Below are 13,560 nucleotides of genomic sequence, written 5' to 3'. Positions count from 1 at the left end.
TTTTGTTAAGCTATCCTCATCTGTGATCCTCACTTAACTCCAACCCAGTCATTTTTTTTATAAAATATTTATTTTTTCTCATCGACAATTCAACCCCCAACTTATAATTTTTACTTCCATTAGTGACCCCATATTTGTAATCAATACGCTCTTCATCCCATAAGAATATGCAGTAAGAGACAAACTGCACATAAGGGTCTTTCTGCATTATTATCTCTCTTACTTTACTCTTTCTCTACTTTTCTGCACTACTGATGCCGACGCTGACATACCATTGTGCGGGACGACCTTGATCGCCTGCCCCCTCTGCTCATTCCCCTGCAGCGAAGGCTTGGTGGGGAAGAGCATGAGGGTGTCTCCTTCCAATATCTCGGGGGGGGGGGGGTGCTAGTCTACGTGCGCGTGCTACCCTGCATTTCACTTACATTCGATCTATGCAGATTTGCACCACACCCCGACACTATTGTGAATATTGATATGAGATGGGCATTTTTGTCCCATCATACGCCATAGTAAATAATATGAGAGGGGCATTTTTTTATTATAAGCCTCATTGTTGGAATGATGAACTCAATAGTACCGTCTATTCTACTATAAATGTTGTTTACAAAGAAATTTTTCAAAACATATATGAATTACTATTTTATAATTAAATCTACAGTAGTTTATTTATATTTACCAATTTATTTACTGTTGAACTATATATGACTTTTTTCCCATGTTGGCAATGTGTGTTCACAATTTATTTATTACAGAACCAATATATTTTACCCACAACTTATGCATAAGCTTTAGTAAATAATTAGAAATATTATCTATGTTAGATAAATTTTACCCACTATATTATATTTTTTAAATAGTTCAATGTTCCGTGCATGGCACGGGTGAGATACTAGTTAAATTAAATTTCAAAGTGCATAAAAATTTCCAGTAATTTAAAACATTAAGTAAAGAGTAAAGGCCAAAATTGGTCCTGAACATATGCCCATTTTATCATTTTGGTCATAAACATTATCTTTTGAATTTTTTGGTCCTGGACATTTCAAATCGGATCACAATTGGTCCTCCGTTAATATTTAAGGGTCAACGATTTTAATCACAATTTTGACCAACTTAAACAGTTTTTAATTATTTAATTATCAAAAATATTTTTTAAATAAAATAATAAATAATTTGATTATTTAAAAATTGTTTAAGTGGTAATAAATAATTTATGATTTTTTGATGATAAACACAATTTTGACAAACTTAAACAATTTTTAATTATTTAATCATCAAAATTATTATTTTTAAATAAAATCATAAATAATTTAATTATTTAGAAATTGTTTAAGTTGTAATAAATAATTTATGATTTTTTATGATAAACACAATTTTGACAAACTTAAATACTTTTCAATTATTTAATCATCAAAATTATTTTTTTAAATAAAATCATAAATTATTTATTAGAAATAATTAAATAATTTTTAAATAGTTAAATTATTTATTCCAACTTAAATAATTTTTAAATAACAAAATCATTTATGATTTTATTTAAAAAAATAATTTTGATGATTAAATAATTAAAAATTGTTTAAGTTGGTCAAAATTGTGATTAAAATCGTTGACCGTTAAATATTAACGGAATTGTTGACGGAGGACCAATTGTGATCCGATTTGAAATGTCCAGGACCAAAAAATTCAAAAGATAAAGTTTAGGACCATACTGATAAAATGAGCATATGTTTATGACCAATTTTGGTCTTTCCTCTTAATAAATAATAAAATAAAACAAGAATATTGTGAATATATGATAGGGGCATTTTTGTCCCATCATATGCCATAGCTAGGGTTTATAACTTTACAATATATAGCGCTAAATCGATCACTTTCGTCAGCTACCTTCACTCTCGAGGCCGTCAGAGCAAAACCCTAGAATCTCCAGTTCTTCTCTACGGTAAGCCCTCTCCATACCATCCAATTAGGTTAATTCATTCGAATTTTTCGTGTTTTGTTGGCTTAATTTCTATTTTCCCCTGTTACTGGAGCTATGCAATTTTTGTGTTTTCTCTGCAAAGGCTTTTCATTGATATTGTTTGGTGTGTTGCCTTTCGTGATTTAGTCTTTGCGTGTTTGAGAAATGTCGACGGTGCCGGGGCAGCTCATCTGGGAGATCGTGAAGAAAAACAACTCTTTTTTGGTGAAGGAGTTCGGAAATGGAACAGCTAGCGTTAAGTTCAGCAAGGAGCCCAACAATCTCTACAACATCCACTCTTTCAAGCACTCAGGTTGTGTGTAATGTTTTAATATGTTGCGTATTTTACATTTTTTGAGCTTGTGATTGGCTATAATTTTGGATGTGATTTCTTATTAATAATTCCAGGAATTTAATCTCTTCTAAACCCTAAATTACCTTTCCCTTTATAGGAGTAGAAAGCTTTAGGATAGTTTGATGCATTAACCGCTTCAGTAATTGCTAGTAGAAATTAGAATACTATTTGTTTGGCGAGTAAAATGACCTGAAATGAATTACTCCCACAATTTGTCTCACCTATAACTTGATTAAGAATTCCTGTTTCAGTTTAATTTGTGATTGATTTCCATTCCATGGTGATGGTATATGTTTGCTTATTTATTTGGTTATTATGAATAGGATTGGCAAACAAGAAAACTGTGACCATTCAACCAGGAAAAGATCAGACTGTGGTCCTTGCTACTACAAAAACAAAGAAGCAGAACAAGCCATCCACTCTGCTCAACAAGTCTGTCATGAAGAAGGAGTTTCACCGAATGGCCAAGGCTGTTTCAAACCAGGTAAACTATATTATGGTTTACTCATCTCATTCACACCAAGTATTAACATAATGGTTTAGTTTATTGATTCTTGAAAATATCATTAGTATAGTTTATGCTTGGATTATTGTTCCGTCGGGATTCAATTTTGTACCATCATATGATATATTAGTAAAATCTTATTCAAGATGTTGCTACTTTGTTTGACATGGTAATACTAATACATCACTATTATATCTTTGTTGTTGGCGGATTACATCTTTATGGTTCTGCTTCTTTCTCCTTGTAATGTTAGATATTGACTCTTGCTTTGCACTTCCATGAAGGTGTGTGATAACTACTACAGACCTGACTTGAAGAAAGCAGCTCTTGCAAGGCTGAGTGTTGTCCACAGAAGCCTTAAGGTTGCCAAATCAGGTGCCAAGAAGAGGAACAGGCAATCATCTTAGAACACAGTCAGAAGTAGTTTGGGCTCGATTGCCTTTCCAAGCATCTGGATGCTTAATGGAATACTAAAGATTTTGCTGATTTCATTTTCTCTTGAATTTTTGATTTGGACACAAATACATCAGTTGATAACATTGCTTTTTGTTTTACATGTATCCTTGAATCTTTGTTTTATCTAATGGGATGCAATCTTTTTTGAGAAATTTTGATGCTTCTGTTGTTTATCTATTTGTTTAGATACTCTCTTTCTATTCCTCATACAATGCCGTATGTTGAACATTGCAAGTGCTCAATTTGTTTATATCGTTTAGCTATCCCAAATCGAATAATGTGTTGTTTTCTCGATGGATTATTATGTGGTTATTTAAAGATGCTAGTGGCATTTCAATATTTGTTTTCTCGCGCTATATAGGTGATTACTCAATGGATTTGATCGGAAAAGAATGAATTTGGGATTGAAATGATAATTGGAATTTTTATAAAATATAAACATGAGAAGGTCTCATGACCTGAAATGGGTATGGAATAGAAATTCTGGTATCTATTATTGCTACCATTATTTGTTCTAACAACTATTTTATTTAATAAGTACTACTATAAATTACTCTAACAATATTATTTACTAGACTATGTGGATGAATTACTCCATATCTTTCTGAGCAAGCAAGGCAACACTATTCAGAAACTTGTTAGTGGGCCAAGAGGAAAAAGAGATCAATAAAATTTTAACATAAAAAATATAATAGGAAAATGAACATCGGTCACGATAGCAAAACAGCTGAACAGGCCGGCTACCTGTACTGGGACGGGATCCCCTGCTGTGGTGGGGAGCACAGCAAGGCTGCTGCTCCTCATAAAAATATTTTATATTAATTTTTTTAATAATTCAAATTTATTATTAAAATATTTGTATGGAAGAGGGCAGCAGCCCCTGTTGTGATCCCCAGCACATAGGAGATCCCATCCCAATGAAGACTTTGTTAAGAACGAGAAAGAGTACTTTTTTTTATAATAAAAAAAATCTATAGCATTATTTAACTTGAGTCGTTTAGACTTGGGATGGAGGAAATATTTAATACTCCTATATAAAGTTATAAACAATGTAACTAACAATGTAACTAACCTCTAGATAAAACAAACTCCTAAATAAAGAATTTTGTTTGTGTAAGTATAGGGTGAGATAAAAGTTTCACGGTCCGAACTCCAAACATTGAAAAAAAAAAATTAAAGATGAGAAAGAAAGTGAGTTTTAACTGTATTAAATATTTTTTATTTAATTGAGGAAAATATAGTACTATTATTAGTAGGTAATTACTACAATATTTGTTTAATTGGTACTAATGGTTTCATTCGGATTTCAGTATAATATATCTCTTCCATAGTGTTTAGATAATGTCAACTTTTTGGCTACATGATGAATAGCTTGTTTGAACATTATTTTACACTATTAGAAAAAAAAATTCTATTAATAGTAATACAAATTTTTTTTTATCATTATTTCATAAATTGTTCAATGCTGCAAAAAGTTAGCCGACATTCATATACTCCTTAAACTAATATATGAATAAAACTTTTGGTTTATTATTTATGCAACTATCAAAATTATTGTTTTCACATTAAATAATGGTAAAAATCCGAATAGAGCTAGAGAGAGCTTTCGCAGAAATTAAAATAATTGAAGCAGAATACATCGAAAAGCAAATTTAAGTTCCCAAATTTCTCCCCACAGTGTATACATACACATTGACATGAACATATTACATATACATTGACAAAGAGAGACAGAGATGGGAAATCTGAATCCTCCATTTTTATTGTACTAATCGATGCTGCATATCAACATACTTTGGAAAATGGCCGAATCTGAATCCAAATTTCCGCTGTTACTGCTCCGATCTCCCTCAATGATTCATGATTTCTCAATGAAGTGAAAATCGGAAGGAGAAGAGATTTCAGCTGGTTTTTGTTATTTCGATTTTGTTGATTGCGTTCTGTTTTGTGTCGATTGTGGGGTAAGAATGGACAGTGGTGATGGTAGAGAGGTGGCATCAGCTGCGGCCGGTCCACCTACGCCGCTGGAATGGAAATTCTCTCAGGTCTTTGGCGAGCGAGCCACCGGCGAAGAAGTACAGGAAGGTAAAAAAATATAATTTGATGAATACAAGAGCAATTTATTTGCTTTGGGGTCGGATCTTGTTGTTAGGGTTTTTGTTTATGTGAGTTTGATCTGTCACTGAGCAGGAAATATTGGTAATTGGTTGGGTTCTCGTGATTGATCTGTGTGGCAGTTTGATAATTAATTGCTCGAGAAGAATTAGTGTTCAAGTGAGGTGAATTGAGTTCAGTGTTAGTATGCTTGTGTCTTTTCTCACTTACATGCACTTGATTCTTATCGGAGAAATTTCTATGCTGTGGGTTTAGAACTTTATATCGTTGTAATCTTTGTTTGAGATCCCTTTTTTAAAATGGAAGCTCTGCCGAATGTCCAACTCAGCAGCCTCAATGCGCATCGATATTTATGGGGTATTGAAGGGAGGCATGCTTTAGATATAGGTACATCTGTAAATGTGCTCTGGGGGTTGAATATGTGCTTTCAACTGTTCTAGTGGTTCTGGCTTTTGTTTGGTTGACTAAATTGATTCCAACATATGTACTGGTGTTTTTTTTCCCAATATTCCTTAAGGTGTAAATTTCAGCCAAGGCATGCAATAGACACTTTACTATATCCACAATATTATATGAGTTGAAATGATCAAGGTCTTACAAGTTTTAGGTGTAAAACTGAGTGCTGGCCTCTTGGATTAATTTGAAATTCTGCATATCTGCATGGCATGCTCCGGGAGTAACCATATTACATGGTGGCATTACGTTAGGACCAAATACCAAAAGAAAAATGGCTAGTATAAAGTTGTTCCCTAGTAAAAGAGAACTTTATCTCTTTTTCTTGGTTACTTCGTTTATTGAACGTTGTGGAGTTAGGTTCTTGTCCATGTGGCAACATGCAACACACACATTGAATGATGCCTGACTAGTACTCTGATTCGAGGAGCAGTTTGATGTGGATGAAAGGGCTAGAGAATGAGTTGGCTTAATGATAACTTTGCAATGCTAATTCTTGTCAGAACTCAGTTTAGCTGATGCATATTAGTTATCAGAGATTTGAAACTTGAATTATTTGGGCTTAAGAGGATTTCTTGTGATAAAATTTCAAGCATGCTGATTGGAAGTTTTCTATAAGAGCTTATTAGTTTGTCAAATATGCTAGTCCTGCATCAACAGTACTTGCTATTATTTTCTACTTTTAGTACTCGTAGTTTTTAAACTTAGACAAAACTTGTTGTGCATGTCACCTCTGCCTTTGAATTACTTCTGTTTATTTGTATATTTTTCTCAACTTGTACTACAGCATAAAGCATGATATTTGAGATGTACTCCTCAAATTTTATAATCAAATATGTCAATCAGCTGCTTAATTTGCCCCAAGTTATTTACCAGATTTTCTTCTTTTATGGCTATATGCTACATTGCCAAGAGATACAAATATGATTAATAATCATCTCTATTATAGAAAATGAATTTACTGGTAACGACGTATAGTATTTGGATGTGTGCTTTCCTATTTTTGTGTCTTGTCTCTACCTGATGGCTGTGCCTTAACATCAAATTGTTTCTTGTTGCAGTGGATATCATTTCTGCCATTGAGTTTGATAAAAGTGGCGACCATCTGGCTACTGGTGATCGTGGTGGAAGGGTGGTTTTATTTGAAAGGACCGATGCAAAAGAAGTGAGGCTGCAGGACTTAAAAGAATCTTTATGTTGATATGCTGCATTCTCTACCTAACTTTCCTCTTTAAATAAATCTAATTTTCAGCATGGTGGAAATCGAAGAGATTTAGAGAGGATGGACCACCAAGTCTCTCGACACCCAGAGTTTCGTTACAAAACTGAATTTCAGAGTCACGAACCCGAGGTATTTATTTTATTTTCAACATTTCTTCTGTTGTTTCGCTTTACACCTTACTCATGCGATTATAAATAGTTTCCTTTTCAAATGATGGGTCTTGAACATTTGATTATGTAGTGAGTTCTCTGCTTTTAAATGTCACGAACCTGAGGTATTTATTTCATATTTCAACAATTATTCTGTTGTTTATTTTATTTTATTTTATTTTATTTTCAACATTTCTTCTGTTGTTTCGCTTTACACGTTACTCATGCGATATGTAGTTTCCTTTTCAAATTATGGGTCTTGAACATTTGATTATATAGTGAGTTCTCTGCTTTTAAATGTCACGAACCTGTGGTATTTATTTCATATTTCAACAATTCTTATGTTGTTTCGTTTTACACCTTACTCATGCGATTATAAATAGTTTCCTTTTCAAATTATGGGTCTTGAACATTTTGTATAGTGAATTTTTTGTTTTTAAATGTGTGTAGCAAATATGCATCTCTTTCTTGCTTCCTTTTTTGACTTTTTTCCTGAAAGGATTTCTTAATCATTATAACTTATGCATGCGTATATTTTTCTTCAGTTTGACTATCTAAAGAGTTTGGAGATTGAGGAGAAAATCAACAAGATCAGATGGTGCCAGACAGCCAATGGTGCAGTCTTTCTCCTGTCAACTAATGACAAAACCATTAAGCTTTGGAAGGTGAGTCAGTGACTCAGTCTTAGAATTCATGATTTCATTTATAATCATTTTGGTTAATATCTAATGCAGCCTTTTGTTCTCTGAGTTATTTGGATACATAGAGATTGGTTTGTTCTCTGAGTTATTTGGATACATAGAGATTGGTTTGGATCTTTTGTTAGACTTTTCTTGGTGTTGTGTCTAAATTGGTTATTAAAACTTAAGGAAAAAGGAACAAAGATTGAAGATTTGGATATTTTTCTATGAGAATTAATTATAATAGAAGATACCATACCGTGAACAAATATCATGCTTTTTAACATTGAAGATTCCTTCTCCCTACCCTAGGACCTCTCAACTTTCTTCTCTCAGGCTTGTATCTTGGTTGAATTGATTGTATGTAAGCCTGGATGATTCTTATTCCGATATAGACATTAGTAATTTATATTTTGTAATTTTTGTTGCATTATTTTAATTTCTTTGCCTTACCCTAACAGGTCCAAGAGAGGAAGATGAAGAAAATTTCAGAAATAAATGTAGACTCGGGTAAAGCTGCTGGAAACGGTGGTATTGCAAGTTCTAGTGTCTCTTCTAGTTCCAAGAAGTTTCTTGCTAACGGCGACTGTTCAGATCCTTCTTACAATTCTTTGAGCAATGACGTGTCCTTTCCACCTGGGGGGCTCCCCTCTCTACGATTACCAGTGGTAGTTGTACTTAACTTATCTAGAGTTATACCAGTGGCATTAGGGATTCCATTAAAATTCTTTACTTTTTGATGTGCTGTGTTGAACATAATTTTTTAAAATTATCAAATTTGTTCCCCCTTTTAGTTATATAGTATGATAATGTCTCCTTTACATGTACTTGATCTGGTTTTGGGGTATGCTTGTGAATCATATCATAACGACCTTTTTAAACTGATCATTGTTAATTGGTGGATCCTTGTTGATGAATATTTTTCAAGGGTGGACTTATCAGTCATAGTACCACATTGCTTTCATACTTTTATGTGGACAGATCATCCACCTCTTAATGCTGACTGAGTTTTCCTATGACCTTTGACTTGTAGGTCACAAGTGGTGAGACCAGTCTTCTTGCAAGATGCAGGAGAGTATATGCTCATGCACATGATTACCATATCAATTCTATCTCAAATAACAGGTTGGAAACCTTTATTTTTTTCTTCGTCAGTTGAAGTCTCTTTTGCAGAAATCTGACAATGCTCACAGTTTGCTGTACATATTCTTGGGCATGCTCATCCTAGAAGTAGAATAGTTAGGACAATTTCATGTAAAGAAATTAGTAACATAACTGAGAGATAGATATGCCTTTTCTAAAAGATATCAGTTTGTTAGAAAATTGGTACAATAGCAGCTTTGAGATAATTCATAAACCATAGGAATATGAAAAGAAATGACGCATCTCATTACCCATTTAAAATGTGAATTGTCTTACTCTGAGAAGGCTTTTTTGATGAAAATGATGAAAATAGTCTGCTATTTACATAATCTTACTATATTAAAAATATATATGTGAATAATGTGATTGATTCATTTTTCCTTCTTTAACTTTTTTAGATACTTATATTTAGTAAATACAAGTAATGCATTTCTGATTTTGAAATTTATTATCTCTGAATAAAGTGCAGTATTGTATGCCCTTCATTTGCCACATGATTACACATTTATGCTGTAACCTCAACCTCTAAATGCTGTGGATGCTGAACATATTTTGGCTCTGTGGAACTGGAATGTGGTTACATTGTATTTCCGTTTTTCTCCGATTCTTTATGTTGTTCAAAATTTACAATTTGTTTGTACTTGTAATTCTCTGCAGTGATGGTGAGACATTTATATCAGCTGATGATCTGCGAATAAATCTTTGGAACTTGGAAATAAGCAATCAAAGTTTCAATATAGTTGATGTGAAACCGACAAATATGGAGGATCTGACTGGTGAGATATCATCTGTATTCTGTTCTTTTTTCTTTATTTCTTTATCATCTTTATTTTAATTTTTTTTTTTTTGGGGGGGGGGGGGGGGAGGTTGTAGGGGAGTTGGTAGTTCAGTTATGTTTACTTTTTATTGTGATGGATCTCTTAAATCCTGAAAAAAGTAGTTTATTGGGTCGGAGTTGTCTTATCTCATTCAATGGATATGATGACTTGAATCTTCACAAACTTTTATAGCAAGTGTTTTGATTGGTTCTTTTTGTTACATATTGCAGAGGTGATAACATCAGCAGAATTCCATCCCACTCACTGCAACATGTTAGCATATAGTAGTTCAAAAGGATCAATTCGTCTTATTGATTTGCGACAATCTGCACTGTGCGATTCACATTCTAAAATGTAAGCTCTTTGATAACCATCTGTGTTTTAGGCACCTCCTGATACATACCTATATTTGTATCTCCTGATTCTCCTTTAATACTGAAGGACAATAAATTAAATGTTGCTTGGATATGAGACTTTTATTTCTTTATAGTTTCCAGAACACTTTTGTTTAGCTCCATCGTAATACTCCTTTTCACTTCTATTGGATAAGATAATAATTTTCATTCATAACAGATTTGAGGAGCAGGAGGCACCTGGCTCGAGATCATTTTTCACTGAGATTATTGCTTCAATTTCAGATGTTAAGTTTGCCAGGGATGGCAGATATTTACTGAGTCGTGACTACATGTCCCTTAAGGTTCCAACTTTTGTATATTTGTACACTTTGTTTGTTGCAAATCTTTAAACTGGTCAGAGAGCTTAAGGGATTCATCTGCTTACTGCAGATCAATTTAGGAAGCTATAGTGAATGATTTATGCATCATATTTCTTGATAACGTGCTGTACTGGTGTTACAGTTAATTATGTTTAATATTGTCATCATTAAAATTTGCTCTTGGCTAGACTGGGTTGGATAGTAAGATGTTATTTGCTAGGTTTTGCTTGCTTAAGTTCAATCCGGAAGGGGAAAATGCATGAACATATGCTTTTCTTAAACAACGATCCTTCATTATTTCATCAATTTGCTGATGGAATTTCTTGGGTCTGCATTTATGATGATGAGATATATAACTGTTTCTATGCTTCAACAATTTCTGGAAGTTCCTAATTGATCTTTCACTGATAGATGTGATTTGGTTGCAGCTATGGGATGTTAACATGGATTCTGGTCCAGTGGCAACCTTCCCGGTTCACGAGTATTTGAGACCAAAGGTGAACTACTTTTCGTAACTCTTTTTCCTGAAATGTTTGTACCAATACTCCGAGTTGATTAAAATTTACTTTGACAATGCCTAGCTCTGTGACTTGTACGAAAATGATTCCATCTTTGATAAGTTTGAATGCTGCCTAAGTGGTGATGGTCTTCGAGTGGCTACTGGTTCATACAGGTGTGTCCTAGTTTTCTTTAGTTCCATCATGGTTATTATTGGTTCTTCTCACTCTAACCGAAGAATAAAAAATGTCAGCAATCTATTTCGTATATTTGGCTGTGCTCAGGGAAGCACTGAGGCAACTACTCTAGAAGCAAGTAAAAACCCAATGAGGTAACTTAATCTCATGACTGTTCAATCTCTGTTTCTGTTGAAAAATCCTTGCTTATTGGTAGAAATTGCTCCGTTTCCTTTCAGAAGGCAGGTCCAGACCCCTGCTAGGCCTACCAGATCCCTGACCAGTAGCATCAGCCGTGTCGTGAGGCGAGGTGCGACATTTTTTCTTGTCTATTGTTACCTACATTCGCTTCATTTTTTCGTTTCCCAACTCAAGAAAGTTAATGAAATATGTTGCAGGTGCTGAAAGTCCGGGAGCTGATGCCAATGGAAACTCGTTCGATTTCACTACTAAGCTGCTCCATTTAGCATGGCACCCATCAGAAAACTCGATTGCTTGTGCTGCCGCAAATAGCCTGTACATGTATTATGCATAGTCAGTCCGAATTTGATGCTCGGTTAACATTTTTGGGTTGCTACTGGAGGAACGCTTCTTTCAGCAACATGCGGCTCTGACCAATGTTACCTTGAAGTGCTTCATAAACGTTTTACCACTGACTGAGCATGCTGGGTTCCAGAAATGGAAGTGGTGTATTTTGCAAGCAGCAGAGAAACGTATCTATGTTATCCATTTGCTGCGTCGCCCACCATATTCGTTTTTTTTCTTTACCCTCTCTCACAGCAAACGAATAGATGTTGTTATTTGTGCCAGGTAGCTAATGGGAAGGAATGTGGTTGTAGGCTTGTAGCTCTCCCACAAAACGGAAACTAAAGATGCCGTATATTGTCTCTAGTTCTAAGGTACATGTAGTTTCTTCTTACTCCAAAAATCATCATCATGCTGCTAACTTTGCAGGCCATTAAGCTTTATTAACTTCCGTGGGTAGCTTAATCCTTTCACATCAATCTATCTTAGGATGCTTTTTAGCCCTTTTCTTCAGCTATAGAATACTATTTCATTGGATATTTTCGCTTGTAAAAGTATTGAATCTTGGATTATAGTATTAATTTGTAAAATATTTTCCATTTCATCTTAAATGCTCTTCAGTTTCTTTCATGCTTTTAAACCCAGCAAAATGTGTGATATGATTGATCATTAGGTATGTTACCTCTTAATATCATTAATGGATTGTGATTTACTAGTTTTTGGTGGAGTTTAGTGATACACATGCTTTTTTCTAAATATGAGCAGTAACATGAAGGTTGCCATGATGTTAGGTGGTAATGGATTATGACTAAGCTATAGTATTTTTTATGGGAAAATGTCTACTCACTTTTGGGATATATTGTTGTTTTTATCTGCATGTGCATATATACCATCAAAAAGTGATAAACACGATAAATTTTATTATGAAAAAAAATCAAATCCACCATCTATTTTGATTTCCCATTTTTATGTTTTTTCATGTTTTCGGATTTGCTAGAAGCTTGATTTTAGGTATTTAGGAACATTATTTAAATAGTGTGGCTTGGTGTCTAGTCAGTCGCACTTTTTTTTTCAGTAGAGTAGTGCGACATGTTACTTGTATCTAATTTCAAATACTCCCTCCGTCCCCCAATTTGAGTCACTCTTTGACTCGGCACGAGTTTTAAGGAAAAGTTTGAATGTGTGGTGTAATAAATGGAGTTAGGTAGTGAAATGTGGGACCCCTTTGACTTTTTGTGTAATAAAGGGTAATTTTGATGTCCAAAAATGGTAAATGGGAAGAGTGACTCTTATTCGGGGACGACCCGAAATGGAAAAGAGTGACTCAAATTGGGGATGGAGGGAGTATGATCGAACACCAACAAATTATTGTTATATGACATTAATATTTTTCGAATTTGTGTCAATATTTTTATATTGAAATGTGTTCATCATTCAAGTAGATCACTCTTGCAACAAGTTTCTTGTTGCTGCAGCTTACAACGTGCGAACGTTCGTTTTACCTTCATCATACTATTTGTCAAGTCTTATTCATTTTACTTGCTCTCTTTGTACCACCACAAGTAATCAACGTTTCATTTGAGTTGTTTAATTGCAAGTGATTGATTTTATTTTTTTGGCAAAACACTAACACATTATTTCCCTTTTACTTTATTATTATCTTTTTTCTTACTTTATTCTCGTTTTGTCTCTTCTACTTTTTCATCTGTCTTGCTTTATTCTCTACATTTAATTCAATAATAATAATCATTTTCTTAAATCTCGCGTCTAAAAGAAATCAATCAATTACAATG

At 33.8% G+C, this 13,560-nt stretch overlaps 2 protein-coding genes across 3 annotated transcripts; both read left to right on the top strand.

The window, feature by feature from the left end:
* The first annotated feature begins 1,855 nt into the window (after positions 1–1,855).
* LOC121811204 (60S ribosomal protein L28-1-like) lies at positions 1,856–3,425 on the top strand. Its single transcript, XM_042212011.1, has 4 exons — positions 1,856–1,939; positions 2,105–2,270; positions 2,636–2,796; positions 3,102–3,425. The coding sequence occupies exons 2-4, from the start codon at positions 2,123–2,125 to the stop codon at positions 3,222–3,224; spliced, it is 432 nt and encodes a 143-aa protein (XP_042067945.1). The 5' UTR covers positions 1,856–1,939; positions 2,105–2,122; the 3' UTR covers positions 3,225–3,425.
* A 1,494-nt stretch (positions 3,426–4,919) lies between these two features.
* LOC121741736 (serine/threonine protein phosphatase 2A 55 kDa regulatory subunit B beta isoform-like) lies at positions 4,920–12,378 on the top strand. 2 transcript variants are annotated; one of them, XM_042134620.1, is made up of 14 exons: positions 4,920–5,358; positions 6,903–7,006; positions 7,094–7,192; positions 7,758–7,877; positions 8,354–8,563; positions 8,926–9,017; positions 9,693–9,811; positions 10,084–10,207; positions 10,427–10,550; positions 10,997–11,065; positions 11,150–11,241; positions 11,320–11,397; positions 11,482–11,552; positions 11,641–12,378. In XM_042134620.1, exons 1-14 carry the CDS (start codon positions 5,241–5,243, stop codon positions 11,775–11,777), a joined length of 1,557 nt encoding a protein of 518 aa, XP_041990554.1. In that variant the 5' UTR covers positions 4,920–5,240; the 3' UTR covers positions 11,778–12,378. The 2 variants fall into 2 exon arrangements, with proteins under 2 accessions (XP_041990554.1, XP_041990555.1); XM_042134621.1 differs by having other exon boundaries at positions 4,921–5,358; positions 8,354–8,560.
* Positions 12,379–13,560: the final 1,182 nt, after the last annotated feature.

The sequence above is a fragment of the Salvia splendens genome, chromosome 7, assembly GCF_004379255.2.
Source record: "Salvia splendens isolate huo1 chromosome 7, SspV2, whole genome shotgun sequence".
NCBI classification, from domain to species: Eukaryota; Viridiplantae; Streptophyta; class Magnoliopsida; order Lamiales; family Lamiaceae; genus Salvia; species Salvia splendens.
The sequence above is the reverse complement of the archived record's forward strand: the minus strand, read 5'-3'. Positions and strand labels throughout refer to the sequence as shown.